Source organism: Malus domestica, chromosome 15 (assembly GCF_042453785.1).
Source record: "Malus domestica chromosome 15, GDT2T_hap1".
NCBI classification, from domain to species: Eukaryota; Viridiplantae; Streptophyta; class Magnoliopsida; order Rosales; family Rosaceae; genus Malus; species Malus domestica.
Window position 1 is genome coordinate 23,496,158 of NC_091675.1, and position 17,480 is coordinate 23,513,637.

At 36.1% G+C, this 17,480-nt stretch overlaps 1 protein-coding gene and 1 long non-coding RNA gene across 4 annotated transcripts; both read right to left on the minus strand.

Annotated features, from left to right (window-relative positions):
- Positions 1 to 1,443: 1,443 nt before the first annotated feature.
- LOC114819199 (uncharacterized) lies at positions 1,444 to 7,150 on the minus strand. 3 transcript variants are annotated; one of them, XR_011575951.1, is made up of 5 exons: positions 4,998 to 5,590; positions 4,816 to 4,909; positions 4,630 to 4,702; positions 4,365 to 4,479; positions 1,444 to 1,776 (listed from the first exon to the last, which is right to left on the minus strand). It is a non-coding gene; the product is annotated as an uncharacterized lncRNA (long non-coding RNA). The 3 variants fall into 3 exon arrangements; XR_011575950.1 differs by having other exon boundaries at positions 1,585 to 1,776; positions 5,014 to 5,168; XR_011575952.1 differs by lacking the exon at positions 1,444 to 1,776 and adding an exon at positions 5,863 to 7,150 and having other exon boundaries at positions 4,176 to 4,479; positions 5,014 to 5,198.
- Positions 7,151 to 8,098: 948 nt separating this feature from the next.
- Positions 8,099 to 10,757, minus strand: LOC103425077 (CASP-like protein ARALYDRAFT_485429). Its single transcript, XM_008363154.4, has 3 exons — positions 10,341 to 10,757; positions 8,976 to 9,108; positions 8,099 to 8,880 (listed from the first exon to the last, which is right to left on the minus strand). Exons 1-3 carry the CDS (start codon positions 10,469 to 10,471, stop codon positions 8,686 to 8,688), a joined length of 459 nt encoding a protein of 152 aa, XP_008361376.3. The 5' UTR covers positions 10,472 to 10,757; the 3' UTR covers positions 8,099 to 8,685.
- Positions 10,758 to 17,480: the final 6,723 nt, after the last annotated feature.

The following is a 17,480-nucleotide window of genomic DNA, read 5'->3' on the forward strand; positions in this document are numbered from 1 at the left end:
AAGAACTTCTGAGTATTTTTTTCAAATGGAAGATGAAGTCACAAAAGGCTTCTCCTCACAAAGTTAGTCCTGCAAATAACAGAGGAAAGATGAAAAACCATGCAGATATTTTGTGGAGATATAAGTATACGAGAGTGGCTTGTACCTTACCAACTAGACATCTATGCTTATTTTTTACGTAATTTACGTTTACTAACATATAAGAAAAAAAAAACGTAAGTAGGTCTCACGTCCCTCTACCACAATGTGAAAATTTTCAAAGACAGTCTAGGTAATCTTACCTCTATTTTAAAGATTTTTATAATTTAACTTTAGAGTGATAGAGCATTTTTAAGTGGGGTTAAAGAACAACCAAGGGCCTCAAGAAGGAGAGAGACTTATCTACATTGCTGTATGATAAAGTTACACTTCATTACCAGTTTTAGATATAATCACGATTATGCTTTGTTTGGTAATCTAAAATTTACACAAAATTGAAAATCGAAAACAATTAGAATTTTTTCAACCAGTGTAAGATAATCTTTCTGAAAACTTAAGTCACCAAATGAATTATGGGTTCGAAATTGAAAAATAAATGATTGTCAAACAGAAAATTCTCGATTAATCCTGGCAACATTGTACATAAGACCAAAAGTAAGAAAGGTCCAAAATTTTGATTCTAATTGCGAACCCCAATAACAAATCGAAATTGTGACATACAATTCACATTGCTAAAACTCCAATAATTCACATGTCTGAGAGGACTCATGTCACTCATCATCTCCACTCCACTCCCCAGACAAAGACTGCATGCAGATTGCAGGTGAATTGTATTCTTCGATGGGAATGGGGTATTTTAACAGAGACAACAACGGAGGGAGTGAATAATTGGAGATTGAGTGGCTCATGAATTTGCAACACTTGCTTTTGCACTTTGCAGGCACATTATTGATATTTTGGCCCAACTCCAAGGGCACAGAATAAATTCCAATAGATCAAAAAAAAAAAAAAAAAATATATATATATATATATATATATATAAAGTTGGAAGAAACGAATGAATAAGAAAAATGGAAACGTGGCGTGGTGAGGGAGGAGGTGGTGCATCGCTGCAAAGCATGAGGGAAGGCACGTGGAAAAGAATAACCTTGAAAACTGCAACAAGTCACCTAAAAATAATAAATTTAAACACTCTATTCATTTGGTTCCAATAGTATTTTAAATTGTCATTTAGTATCACAATCTAGTGGAATTCGTTTGAAATTTTCATTTTAAAAGACGCTTCACGTTCAATGAAACTCTTCTACTAGAAGCACATTGAAATTTTTAATAAAAATAAAAGTGTTCACTAGAAAAGTGCTCTGAAGATAAAGGCACTTCTAACTTTTTCGGTTAAAAAAAGTAAGAATCACTTTTGGTGATCTAAAGTCATTTAACTTATTGTAAAGGTACTTCTAAATACGCTTATTTCCCTCCGCCTATAAAATTCTTAAATTTGACTTCTTTATAACGTATTATAGCAAGTTTTATTGTATGGCTTAACCCAACATCGGCTTTTTTACTGTAAATAATATAGATATTATTGCAAGTTATTGAATTAAGTGTGCGACAAGGGGTGGCGTAAGGTGATCTGGGTGTGCTGGTTTGCTCCCCGACTGTGCCTGCAATCTGCATGCTCCCATGCATGTATACCGGTGCAATGCAACCCTCCTCTCTTTTAACTTATTCAATAAGCTTCCAAAGTCCGCCTCCCTTTACTGCTTCTGCGCTTCTACTTCCCCGGCCACTCTTATCATCCTGCAATCCACAAACCTCCTCTCTTTTAACAACAAATCTTGTATATATTCATGACCTATACTTTGGCTACTCAAAGGATGAGTAGGAGTTTTACTTAAAATTGTCCAATGTCAATTTACAGAACTTTGTGTTTATGATCGGAACCGTTCATGTTATAAATCATTATGTAAAAATCGCCTCTGCAAAAAATCAATTAAAACTAGGTTTGTTTAGTCATCAAATTGTACAAAAATAGATGAACATAATTGGTAAAAGAATTATGGACCGTCTATGTATTTGCTACACTAGATTAACTAAACGACCTTAGTTTTAATTTATTTTTTGCAAAAGATGATCTTTACAAAGTGATTCATAGTATAAACATTTTGATCATAAGCACAAAGCTTTGTAATTCGAATACGAAGAATTTTGAGTAGGAGCTTTTATTCATCCTTGAGTAGTCAAGCATTGTTCTGTATTTATTAATGTTGATAACTACAATGTTGTCATATACTGTTATTGTCGTTGTCCTATCTTATCGTTTATGTTGTGGGATTAAGAATCTATACTATTCATCATATTAAAGTTAGACAATTTAATGACATAACATATTAAATTCAACTATAATCTCTTCTCATCCCTCGCATTGAACCTTAAATATTGATCGAGCGGACTTTTAATTTAATGCCTATATCCATATAAATAATCTAGATTCATTAGTGTAATGTACCATAACATGTCAAATACTACGACAATATAACATTATCATTCATCACATGTGAAACTAAATTGTTTGTAAGTTAGAAGTTTATTTAAATGGTGTGCATGGAAGCAAAAAATTCAGATTTACATACATAATTTAACAACATAACATGTCAAACCCTGCATCAATTAAGCATGTTATATAAATCCATTGGCATTGAATTTCAAAGACATTGTTACATCAATACTTTGACTAAGGATGTAATTATAAAAAATTTCAAAATCTGGATTTTTAGAGGGTAAAACTTGAAGTGAAAGTGTGGTTGGAACTTGGAGGAGAAGGTTGAGTTTCTTAATTACTAATATTACAAATTATTCATGTCACAGTAATCCTACATAAAACACATCCAAATCACACTTAATTTCAACACATTCTTAAACAACAGAAAACTAAACAGGAAATCCAAGCTGGATTTCTTCCATTTTGCCATGCATGCTCATGTTCTCTTTTGTTTGGGGGGGGGGGGGGAGAGAGAGAGAGAGAGAGAGAGCAAAGAGTAGCAAATAATTGAAATAATATATTTAGTATGAACCTGTCTGCAAAGGGTTGTAACTCCCGACAATACCACACAGACAATGGAGTTCGTGGAATGTGATTGTTCTTTCTTAATTGTATTTTACATATGTTAATAGAACAAAGAGCTGGCTCCCCCTGTATGCTTAATTTTTTATTTTTTTTAAAGAGGGACAATTGGTGGCAAGCAACAGTTATCTATCCCTTTCAAGGGCCGGGAAGACTCACAGAAGCATTTCAGCCTTCTCATGATCACAAGTCTAGCTTCCACACCAGTAATGGTTTCTCTTGTATGCTTAATTAAATTTAATAGTTGATACACCCTAAACCGCTAAACCCCATACTTTGTCAGAATGATTACTAACTAATTGTTCTGGTTTTGATTATAATAATTATAATTATGAACTTTACTTTATGGGTTCAATTATTAATGTCCCCGCATCAATTCCCTAACTTTCCTTGAAGCTTCTTTGTGTTCTTCAAACTCTCCAATTCCCCCACCAAAATCTCAAAAACAATCATGCATGTATCCCTCTAAAAAAAAATAAGGGCTTCAATCATGCACTTTTTTACCTAAAGAAATGTCTAACACCCGATGCCTTTTGTGCTTTTAATCATTTTTGCAACAAAAAGCTCTTATTATTTGAAAAATGACCTTTTCTGCTCCTTTCTCACCACCCTGTCCCTCTCCCACACAATCTGGCTGGACTTTTGGTCTTCATGAGCCCATGCATAACAAGCAAGAGGCTGTATATGTTGGGCTCTAATTTCACTAGATCTAGACCCATAATATATTAAAAGCAAGTATTCATTGTGTAAGATACGTTTTTTGTTGAAGAGAGGACGTGCTACAATGGCATCGACACATTACTGCTCACCCGTTCTTTAATATGTGTTTCATAGTCGGTGTATATGAAAAAAAAAAATAATAAATAAGATTATATTCAGACTCTCCGTTCGTGCCATGTCTGGACTATTTATATATAAAAAGAATATATTCAGATTCAGTATCAATTTTCTAATAAGAACTATTTCTGTATGAATTATGGGACTTGCACTCTTTTAATTTTGGTTGGACATTTTTCTTTCTTTTTTTTGGTAAATCAATTGAACTTTGAAGCAGACATGTTGGCAACACAAACAATGAACCCCACCAACCGGATAAAAACAAATCCTACTAAATTATGTGTGTATTATGAATTCAGACAAAACCTGGAAAAGAATCCGATCTAACTAATACTTGAACCCTAGTTGGAAGATTAGAAATAAACTTTTAAAGGTTGGACAACATATCGCTTTAACATTATTTTTAAAGGTAGGGCAACGTCATTACCATGAAAGTTCTTGATCCACAGCACTTTATCCATGCATGGCTGTTTGGGCCCCACCTCTCGTTAGCCCCTTAAGATTTGGAAAGTCTTGAGCTTTGGTCAAATTGGTTCTGAAATCTGCATTATCAAAGAATACAAAGAATGCGGTACTAAATAGTAAATAATTGAACAGATTTTCAACAAATACAAAGAATTTTTGTCCCCTACTCGTCCTATGAATTCGACAAGATGATTGAGATCACTAAAAATATAGCAGAAATGAGATACCTTGGATTGGATGTGGCTTTCCTTCTTCTTTCCTTGCAAGATTGTGATCTTGGGTTTTGTTTTTTGTGTTGAACTGCAGCAAAAGGATTGGATAATGCCCTTATCTCTCTTAGTAAATCTGAGTATACAATCTGGTCGAAGAAAAAGGAGCATAATGTTCTTGTTAATACTTCATAGTATACTTACTTTGCATCAATTCAATCAAACTTGTATCGAAGTTTTAGTTGTTCCCATCCGTCTGTATATTATATTACTATCAGCTGCAGTTTGACGTGAATCTCTGAATACATGAGAACAGAACAGATTATTATTCTCAAGAAAAAAAAAGTACAGAAAAGGAAGTGGCTATAGCTGGTTAAAAACTTAACTACAGAACTTCGTGACCTGTATGTTGTGTGCGTCACAATGCGCTTTTCACATATTTTGAACTCGCCATCTAACTTCATTGGCAACGACCATGATGTATCAGTTGGTATTAGGTTCTTTCTGCATGGTTGACATGTGCTCGAACAAGAAAGCAGCAGCAATTCAGGTGCTCAAGCTCCAATTTGTACACTTAATCAACACACCTGAAAGGAAGAAACCTGTTTGTAGAACACATTTCTACTTGTTACATAATCATATGTTGTATATCCTACTAAACTTAAGAACCCCAAGGAGCTGAGAATGGCCACAAGCACAAGGTTAAAGGCTTGTCTGTATAGCTTCACTTCTCCCGGAGGTCCAATGTACCCCACAAGAGCTGTTCATCATGCGGCATGGGATGAATTAGATTTGCCCTTTCCTGTTGGCAGATACTCTCAGCATCTTATAAGCCTGTTCTTCCGATTGCTATATCCTTGGCACTGGCCCGCTTCTTGTTGGAATTTCATAATGGATTGCGTAAGGGCAGTACTGTATTCTCTGTTAGGATTAATCTACTCAAGTTTGGAGAAGCTGAGAAAGCCAAAGTTTTAAAATGCTGCAAATTTCGATAGTCAGTAACCAAAAATTAAGACCTACATTTTTCATGTCGGTTTGGACTCTAGAGTAGTTAATGACTTCACATTTAAACAAAATAATCTTCTTGAACTCCAAAATAAAGTGGTTATTTTTTCAGAAATTAATTTGATTTTCCCTCGAACGGGTTTGGTATGAAAAGAACACGCAATCAGTGCCTGCTTGCAAGTCATTACATGTAAAGACAATAAAAAGTGTGAACAATTATCAGGGTTTTAGAGCATTCTAACTTACTGGTACAGCAGCACGACAATTCTTCTATACCCAAAAATGCATTTGGAGCATACCGAATAGGCCTCAGATGATCAGTAATTGATCCAGAATGGAGTATATACTGCTTGAAGTTTTACGTCTCTTGTTGTCAACCATAAATTCATAAACACGGCCATCAATTTCGATCGAGCTCATTGCTCCTACTTTATGGATCCACCGTCTTTTATTAGTTTCCCAATGATCTTAACATCTTCCCATCTGTGCACTTCACCAAATATGTTTGCTAGAAGTACATAAAGCCCAGAACCATGCGGTTCCAACTCCAACAGCTGCTTCAGAATTAGCTTTCCCAAATCCACATTTCCATGGATCCTAAAAGCACCAAGCAAAGCATCCCAAGTGACAACATCAGGCTTCATAGGCATTCCTCTTACCAGCCTCATTGCTTCTTCTAAAAGTCCCACTCACCACAGCAGATCAACCATGCAAGCATAGTGCTCAATTTCAGGTGATATTCTGTAAATAGACTTCATTTTTTCAAAATAACATCTCCCGAAGTCAAGAAGACCACTTTGACTACAAGCAGAAAGCAGTGCGATGAAGGTCTCATCGGGCCAGATTCCACCTGCTTGCATATGTTTGAATATCACGATTGGTTCTAATCCATGACCGTGCAATGCAAGGGCCTGGATAATGATGTCCCATGATACGACATTCTGTTCTGGTATCTGAAAAAGAATATACAAGGCAATTCCAACAGCACCGCATTTTGCATACATGTCTATCAGGGAATTATAAAGAGTTACACTGGCTGCAATATTGCAGATGCAAATGTAATTATGGGTTTTCCTTCCATTAACCAAATTGCCAATTTGACTGCAGGCTGAAAGGACGTACCAAGGTAGCCTCATCGGGCACCACACTGGAATTAAGCATTTTCTGGAAAAGATCCAAAGGCACCCTGCACTGGCCTTCTCGGACATAATTTGAAATCATTGAATTCCAAGAAACTACATTTTTCTGTGGCATCTGGTTGAAAAACTCCTCAGAAAATTCAATGAGCCCTTGTTTAGCATATGCTCTAACCATTGACATCCAGGAAACCACATTTTTGTGAGTCATTTGATCAAAAATCGTTCATGCCAAGTGCAACTGCCCACACTTGGCATACATATCCAAAAGAGCATTTCTCATAATTTGATTAACTTCAATCCCACTAACCCCAATAAAAAGATAGACATATCTTCCCAGTTCTAAATCACAAGCTTGTGAACAAACAGAGAGTAAAGTAACCAAGGTGAACTTATCAGGCTCAACCCCCAAATCTCTAATCTCCCTAAACAATAAAAAAGCTTCCTCCCATGAACTCGTTCTAGCATATCCACTGATCATCGAATTCCACAAAACCACACTCCTCTCAGACATATCATCAAACACATTCCGAGCGCAACTGAACAACCCACAAAATCTGTAGACATTAATAAGGGCATTTTGCACGCAAACTTGAGACCCAGTTCCTAGCTTAATACCCTAACTGTGGACAACCACGGCTTCCCAATATGTAGACTGCCCCACGCAAACGTTGAGCACAAGGGGCAGCGTGAACTCGTTCGGTGAGAGTCCTGAACCAACCATTTGGCAGCGGAGTGAAAAAGCCTTAAATGGGTCATCACTATTCGAGTAACCCCTTATCAGACTATTGTACATAAACTTATTTAGTTTAGGAATTTTGTGGGACACGAGCTGGGCGTAAAGGAGATTTCCGGAATCAGAGACGGAGCAGAAGGATATGAGTTTCCCTGACGGTGACGTTTTCGTTTGTGAGGCTGAGGATGATTTGGGCGTGGAGCTGTTTGAGTTCTTTCATGGAGGAGCACTGGTCTAGGAGATGATGCAGGGTTTGGTGTGTGGAGGTCTTGAATTTGTGGGTGAAATTGGTGGGATTTGGAGGGAGAGTGGTTTGCAGAGAGTGAAAGAGGCGGGAAGCAACGGTCGGATTTTTGGCGGTGAATAACATGGCCGTTGGGCTTTTGGTTTGGGGGTAAATGTAACGGTTTTATGAATTATAAATACCAAGTATTTTTTGTTCAGTTGAAAATATCATGTTGCAACAACTGGCCCTTCACTTGTACGGAAGGTCTCGAAACTCACATGAATTAAATAATACTTTCCTAGTGAATATGAATCCTTGACGATGTGAATTCTTATTTGAATGTATGGTTCAGAATGACAGTCTAATAACAACACATATCGGATATAGAGAAAACGTAGTCCACAATCATGCCATTCATAATGTCAGTGTAAGTTTAGCTAAACAAGATGACTATTATGTACAGGTTCATGAAAATATGGTTCCAGAAGGTGTCACTTGCATTTCTTAAGAGTTAAGGACCAAGCCCCGAAGACAACATTCGACTTGCATCTGTTAAGCATATAGCTAGCGTTCCTTCTAAGCTAGGATCAAACTCGTCTTTTGAGTATGATTGGGCCTCGCAGTGATAGAACCTAGTGAACCAGACGTACTACTTCCCAACCTTGTGTGGACTGGACCTTGCTTCTCGTATGGTGAGGGGGACGACCAATCAAATTCACATCAGAAAGCGACAACATCAACACAAACGGTTTCAAACCTAAATTTTACTAATTACAAGTAAATAAAATGAGAACTAATTCTTTTTCTTCATAAAATACAATTCAACAAAATAACTTTGTAGGTATACTTTTCTTTAAGCTTTGTCTCAGAACGACCCTATCTATATCTCCCAAAAATTTCTGTATATGGACGCGATTGTTGTAATCTCGGTGGAGCTCAATTTTTGTATATGACAACAACCAGCAGGACCTTTACAAAGAAGGAAGAAGCCAGAGATTGAACAGAGAGGAACCTAGTGAAAGAAACCAAGACAGGAAAGCCATGGCAGCAGATAACTGATATCTAGTACATAACTTGGCGGGGCAGTAGGATCCGTCGAGATACAGTAGGAGATTTGTGGTACTAGTGGTCGTGCAAGCTGCAGCGAGTGAGAGATACGACAACGCCTGTGATAAAACAAACATAATATAGTCTTCACTTAAGTTGGGAAAAGGAAGAACTTGTTAATGAGATAAATAAGTTTATAGACAAAAACACATACCAAGTCTCCTAAAATAATTATTATAATTATTCTTGGTTGATGATGCAAACATCTAAAGAAGACAGAGTAGACATCAACGATCACCAGAGTCATGCTCCACGGAACTACCAAACCCATTACCGTCACCAAATAGCTGCAACACCAACACAAGCAATGGTAAGAGTTACTACTGTTACTAGAAGAGTTTCTGGTGGATTACATTCGTCTCCTTCATTGTTGCACACTAGAAAAAACCGAGACAAAACAAATCTGACAACGGCTAACAAACAATTCAGATAGCACCATATAATCCCTTCAGTTTACAGGTTAGCACATGAAAAAAACAAACATTGTTAGCAAAGTGACTTGAATTTGTTAGGTTTTATAAGTTGAAAAGTTCTTAATTACTAAAATATATACCCCTACCCCAGAAGACTCCTTCAGAGAAGGCAATATTTTATAGGGTTGAGAACACACGCCATTAAGGACAAGTGCAGGGTGAGGCTATACATTAGAAGTACATTGGAGAAAGGCAAGCAGCACATACAGGTGAACAGGGCTAGACTTCTTTGGACATATCATTAGAACATAAGTTCTCAAAGACTAAGTCAATGACTGGAGAAACATTGACACGAACAGACGTGCAAAATTAGCCTTGTGAGAAAAAAAATAAAAAATTCAACTAAGAGCAGATGAAACAACATGATTTCCGATATGGCAACTGGTACTCCTTTTTCGGAGCTTTAATGTTTACACTGTAATGTTTGGAGGCTGAAAGATTTGGCTTCCAATTCCCGATTCGGGAGCTTTTTTTTTTGCAATTCAGATTCATGTCAAACAGGCCATAAAATGGGTAAATTCTATCGAGCGGTTTTTTGATGCTCTATGATGTTCGAATTAGACTTCAAAGCTGCTAAAAACTAAAACTATCACAATCCCTGGCTTTGATTCAAACATACAAAGTAAAACTTCCCATCGACATAGTTTCTAGTGAAGATACCCGAAATTCGATGGTGAATTACAGAGTCTTGAACAGTTCCTTCTAAACAAAAAGTTCAATATATTTACTTGCTCAATTAGGAGAAACTTAGAAACAAAAAACATGTACTAAAAATCTTCCATCAAGTCCAAGTATATAATATTTTGCACGTATAAAATACAGTTAAATTTAAACCAGTACAATCTCTATACGATCTTTACACAAATACAGTTTCCAGTTCTTGAGAAAACCATAAGGCAATATCCAGCTCAAGAAATCAAAACAGAATTGCCATCAAATTCAAAAACAGAGACATGGGTATTGAAGAACAAATCGAAATCACAAAAGGGTCGGATGAAATTCAACTAAAACCTCCAAAACTCCTAAGTCGAAGAATTCGAAAGTACCAGAAAGCGGTGTAGCTGTAGAACTCGACGTCCAAGCACATGAAGAGAAGAGAGGCAGTGGAGAAGATGGTCTGCCCGAATCGCAGAGCCAAGCTAGCACTGGTTCCCAACGACCCCGGCAGTTCATCCATGCTTGCAATTGCATGCAGCTGCAGCCGCAGCAAGAACTCCTCATGGCAAACGAAATTCAAGAACAATTCTTCTCAGCCACATGACCAAGTAATTATGAGAAAAATGGAGTTCTAAATAATTGTGGGGAAATACGGGGAGGACTTGCTGTGGAGGGAACAATGGTAATGGGAATGTGAATCGTTGTGGTGAATTGTGAAGGAAAAGAGTGTTCGGGGACAAAAGAACAGAAAAGTGAAAGGGACGTAAAGGGTACGCAGATTTTGGTGGGTTTTTGGCTTTGGCTTTGGCATCTCCTCCTTCATGAGGGCATAAATGGTTTAATGTTCTTCTCCGGCTGGTAGCGATGTGTGGTGGTAACAAAATGCCAAACATTTTAGGCCACACTTAACGATGTGACATTTTTAACAAGTTGTCTACATATTTTGGATGTTTAAAAAAATTGAGATCAATTTAAAATGATAGTAAAAGGTTGGGAACTTTAGGGCTTGTTTGGTATCCTATTTGAAAATTTTTATAATTTCTCAAAACATTTCTTAAGAATTTTTTTTGAAAACAATTTTCTTTAAGACTCAAAAACTTGTTTGGTATGTGATTTAAATTTTTTAAATCTTACAACTAAAACTGGACAAAAATATCCATAAAAAGGAGGTCGAGAGAGAAAGAGGAGAGAAGAGAAAATAAGAGTAAATTGTAGCATTGGTCCCTGAACTTTAATCAAATTGGAGCAATGGTCCCTCAACTAAAAATACATTACCATTGGTCCCTTAACTTATCAAAATGTGTAGCTATAGTCATTTTCATCAATTTCTTCAAAATTTTGTCAAAATATGTTATGTTGGAATAACCATTTATATAATTAGGATCCCTCAACTCATCAAAGTGTGTAATTATGGTCCTTTTCATCAACTACGTAAAAATTTTTGTCAAAACGAGTTATGTTGGAAGGACCATTGCTACAATTAGGTTAAAGTTAAGGGACCACTTCTCCAGTTGAATTAAAGTTGAGGGACCAAATGTAATGGATTTTTAGTTGAGGGACCATAGCGGCACGTTTTGATAAGTTGAAGGACCAATGGTAATGAATTTTTAGTTGAGAGACCATTGCTCAAATTTGATTATAGTTCAGGGACCATAGCTACAATTTACTCAGAAAAGAAAGTAAGAGATGATCGGAGGAAAGAGAAAGAAGTGAGAAGATCGGAGGAGATAGAGAGGAAGAGGAGTGAGAGAAAGAATCGAGAGAATGAAGAGAACGGATCGGAGGAGAGAAGAAAAAAGTTAAAAAAAAAAAAAGAAGGGGAAGAGAGAAAGAAGAAAAGAGAGATATATTTGGAGTGAGAGTGGAGGAGGGAGAGAAAAGAAATGAGTGAGTTTAAGTTTAAAAACTCTAAAAACTCACTTTTTATGTTTTTAGATAATAAACTATATTTTTTAATTAGTCTTGAGTTCAGTTTTTGAAAATAATCCTACCAAACAATTTTTTAAAGCCTAAAACTTAAAAATTGTTTTTGAGTTTAAAAAGTTGGATTCAAGTAGAATACCAAACATGCTCTTAAGTTCTTAATCTTTTTTACATTATTAAGTTTATTATAAGCAATATTACTACCATATCTATATTAAAGGAGGGTAAGACTCCGAACACTGTAAGTTAAGAAGAGGATCTTAACCACTAAGAAATATTTATATGGCACATGTACATTAGCGCTACGCACCAATAGAATAAGAACATAAGTAAATTTTTGTCTCTATATTTTTATTTTGTTAGCACAAAAAACCAATAACCGTACTCCCAACCATGAGGGTGATTCCAAAAAATTATTAAGTGGGTAAAAATAATAAGTTTCTTTTCCTCCTTTTCTTTTTCCTCAATAAGGTTCTTTGAATCAAAGTGTATAAAATAAGGGAATCGGCCTTAAATTTGCTATTATATTATTTGTCATTGTTTTTCCTTTTCATGATTAATTGCCGAGTGTATTTTAATACACGTCGAACAAAAATCTGTCTATAAAAAGGAAACTGATCGGGGCAGGTCCTCAACTGTAAATGGACGTTCTGATATCGTATATCATCATGTTACTTGAATTAAAACGAATAAGCTAATATAAACGTGAGATGAGATTCTACTTAATCACTTTAATTCGAATTGTTACACTTATAATTTAGATCAGTTTAAAGTGACAGATTACTTTTGAAAACAAATAAACAAACTAATTGTTATCATATTCAAAGCACCCAAATAACAATAAAACATTGACTAAAACAAAAACAAAAATAATGAATAACAAAGTAGTGTATTACGAAACCCTACGTAGTACTAGTTTTTGTTCTTTGTTGTTTTTAAAGTTTGGATAACGTTAAAGAGATCAAATTTTTGAATTAAATTTGTAAAGTAAATGATATGTCACAAATAAAAAATAAGCATGTTAATCGATACTTAATTAGTAATTTAATTATCTATAACCACATTATTTGATTTACAAATTTAACGTTACGCTTAAAGTTTATATATATTTAGCTTCGTCAACAAGTATAGATGAAAACTGCCTATTGACAAATTAATATTTAATTAAATGCATGTTGCTTTTCGTTTAAACTATCTAATATACAATAATTTCCCAAATGTCATGTTCAATGGTCTCTTTCACAGTGGGACCTCGAATTCATGCAACGCGGCATGAGAAATATTTCAATGTGTGCATAACAGAGACACATACGTTAGATGACACTGTATAAGTTTATGGACATTTAGAAAAAATTATCTTTAATTATATGATAACATATGACATACTATCTTTTGTTCTGAATACATTAAAAAATCTTTCATGCAATCAAGGATTTAAATATTATTTGATATATGAATAATATAATTACTTTCAAGTCTTGCCACACAAAAGCACACAAAGTATCATCACGCATTAAAAAAAAGTTTGACAATTTTGAAGAGAATAATAGCATACAGTAACTCTAGTATAGTTTGGATCAATCATACGCCCCTCGGACCCAATCCAATTTGTGTGGCTCACCACCCACACAAAAGAAAAGGATATGAGACTATAGTTGAGAGATCATGGACAGGATGAACAAAATTTGAATGGCCATGTGCTTTGTTCCACTACCAAATGACAACCCACTGACATATTTAGGTTTGTTGTGAAAATTATTAAAAATTGTTGAGAAATTCATATACAAATAGAAGAGAGAATTGAGAAGAAGAAAAGAGTTGAATTTCATACTCAATTCTAGTGTGTAAGAATGATACAAACGCTTTTTTATAAGAGGTTTTTCATCCAATAGAAAATTGTAGCAAATTATTTATTTTACAGTCTACGAATGAATAGTGACTTTCCTGTTAATGAACAGTAAATCATCCAATTATTCTTCCGATGAGGTTTTTGTCTTTTTATTTTTGAATTTGGGACCTTTATGGGCCATCCAACCTTCACAACACGCCTCTTTTGATGACCATATACCAATGTGGATTGCCTCATTAAAATCTTACTTGAAAAAACCCAATGAAAAACAATCATAGCAAAAGAAAAAGAGTACAACTTTTCTTGGATCATTGATATAGTGTTGAATGCATTTTTGTTGCCTCATTAAAGTCTTGCTAGGAAAAATCCTAGACGAAAGAAGAAGAGTACAACAAGCACGTGTCTTGGATGCTCTTCCTGATGAGTATTTCCTCCTGATTCATGCATTCTTCAATTTGGCTAATTACTAAGTCGACGTAATCCGATACCATCATCAACTTCTGAAATGTATATTTCAGCAAAGATTTGATGAATCGGTACGCCACGTTATCGTTGGAACGAATTTGTCTTACTTCAATAACTTTGTTCTTCTGAGCTCATGTGTAAAGAAAAACTTTGGAGATATGAGTTCAATCTTATCGTCCTTTGATGAATCCTTGCTTCACTTGAGCAATACATGTATTATCTTCATTAATGATAGTTGGAGCATTTGTTTGTTTAAGATAGACTACATGAGTTTGGGTTGTGATGGATCACTAATATTAACCAAGAACATTCACAACTAGCTTCACGAAGAGCAAGTATTTTGAATGATTAGAAGATGTAGCAACTTGTGTTTGCTTCGGTTTGAGAACCATGAGATTGCTATATTTTCATAAGTGAACACATATCTAGTTTCTGAGAGGGCTTTATGCAAATCAAAGAGAAAATCAACATCTGCATATCCAACAAGATTTCAGCTATCTGTGGGTTTCTCGAAATAGAGTAGGCTCATGTCTATAGTCCCACATAGCATATTTGATTCTCTATCAATGTCGAATTGTTGGAGCATAGTTATATATGCTGCTAACAAATTGACTAAAAGCTATACATTGTGTAAAGTACAATAAAACACATATTTCACTAAAATATGGTACTTCTGAACCAAGTATCAATTGATCATTTCCCTCACGATGATGAATGATCTTTCTTAGCGTCTAAATATTGGTTAACCCTTTGGGTGTTCAACTCATAATCTTCAATCCACATGGTACTTTAATACCATAGTACTATTGGTGGATAAATATCGTGTTGGCATATTGTTCGATCTACAACTAGAGACAATATGTCTTCAACACTTTATAATCTTTCTAGACTCTTTAGGAGTTCCAATCTAATATCATTAACTCTTGTAAAAGATTTAATATGTTGCAACAATATCATAATGATAGTAGGGGTGGCCAAATGGGTACAGGAACCGCGGTTCGGGTCAAGTATGGGATGGGTCCAAAAATTATAAATACAAAACGGGATGGGTACATGTAAATAACGGGGCGGGTCGGTTCTAGAAATTGGAAAAAAGGGCCCTCGGCCCGAACCATTGATTTCCTATGTTGATTTCCTACCGTTGATTTCACCCTCTCTCTCTCTTATTCTTGTCCAGGACTCCCAAGACTCCATTCTATTCTCATACCCAATTCACTCAACTCTCCCCTCTCTAGATCTCTCCTCCTTGAATCTTATTTCCTCTCTCGCCGCCACCATCATCATCAGACCTCTTTCTCTCATCCTGATTCGCTATTGTCTTCCTCGCTCCGTCCGCTACCAACATTATCAGGCCTCGATCTCTGGCGACGCTTTGTTCGAAACTGATCTCTGGTAACGTTTTGTGGTGCGCCGATGACAGGGTCATCGATGAGTTCATGATGGAACAGCCAATCCCATCGTACCTGTTCGCGTTCGCTGTCGACAAAGGGTTTGGGTGGTTCTTTCCGCTGGTGGCTCTGAAAATGCTGAGGTACATGAGCGCTACATCAATTATCATACATGACTATGCCGAGGTCTTCAACTATTGGGAGCCTCTCAATTTCCTTCTCTACAAATATGGTTTTCAAACTTGGGAATACAAGTTCCCTTTTCAATTCTCTTTCTTTTTCCTCTCTGAAAATTTGAAACTTTGTTCTTTTTTTAGGTGTTTGTTTCTGGGTTTTGATTGTTTGTTATTTTCTGGGTTTTTTTTTATTTTGTTTGTTATGAAATTATTTGTCTTTTTGGTTATTTGAAGTTTATTTTATATTAACGATGTTAATATAATGCTCTGTTTGGTTATAATTTGTAGAGAACTATTAAGCTCTGGATTTAATTTATTGGGGAAGTTGGTTGTCGTTGAAAAGTTGAGTGCTTGTTAACGTACAAGATTTTGTAGAACATTGCAGCTCATGAACTAATTGCAGCCTTCAGATGAAACGATGTGATTTACTTCGTTACGGTAATTTCCAAAAAAAAAAAAAAAAAAAACACACACACACACAGAGGACCCGTGTACCTGGCCCATTTGAAACAGGTTGGGTTAGGTCCAGTTCTAGTGATCAGATTTGCAATACCTGGCCCAGCCTATCTCGTTTCCTTTTTAAGCGGGTCTGGTTTGGTCCATCCAAATTTGGGTCGGGCCCAGCCCGTGCCCACCCCTAAATGATAGTACTCATTAAGACACTTTATATTATCCATGTTATTGCTTTTGGAGATATGCTTCAAGTATTTCATAAGTTTTGCATAATATATAATTCTCTATTCATACGAAATGAACATGTTTCACATTGGAAAATCATGTTTGTAGGAGTATATCACAATTTCAGGTTTCAACTAAGAACCTTGTGTCATATCATGTAAGTTTATTTAAATGGATTACAAATGCTTATGTGTAACCTTTTGGGTTTGCTGATGCACAAAACATGAGGGGTCTTGGAACAACGTAAATCCGACCGAGAATCTGCAAGAAAGTAAAGAACACAAGATGTATCTTGGTTCACCCCCAATGTTTGGGCTACGTCCACACTGATGTTGACATTGTTTCACTCTGAATGATGAATATACAAGGAGGCTAGAGGCAGTGTGCTCTCTAGCCCATTTTCTGTGTGCTCTCTTCCCATGGCCTAAAACTTGGCCTCAATCTTGGCCCTCCCTTAATGAGGAGAGTGAAGAGTCTTTTTATAGAATAAGAGCTCCTTACTTATTACATATTTTCCCCTTCATTTATGACATAATTACATTTAAGTCCCCCGAGTATTTATACAAGGTCTAAATACGGAGGCCCTAAGTATAGTACAAACAGTAGTCCCCCAAGTCTTCAGTCAAGAAAGTCTTTTGGCTGGAGACTTGAAATTCAGTCCATGTGTGGGCCGAAGTAACTAGATGTCGTCTAGAACTGATACTCGATATGAGGCGGTGCCCAATGTGCAATGATGCTCAACTAGAAGTAGCACATGTTGCGAGGCTGCTTGGTTGCTTGGCTTATGTTGCCTTGGTTGGCTCGGCTTATGGAGTTGAAGGTGAGGGAGTCCCTTTTATAGAATAAGGACTCGCTCCTCAATACATAAGTGATGGGTTAGGAGCAAGGTCTTAAATGCCGATAATATCGCCGATATTATCCGTTTTTCGCGTTACCGATATTTTAATAAGTATCTAATTAGTTTTCGTCAAAATATCACGATATTATCAATATTATCGATAATATCGCTCTCTCTCCTTCGTCGGAACGGCAGCCGAGCTCCGTCGTCGC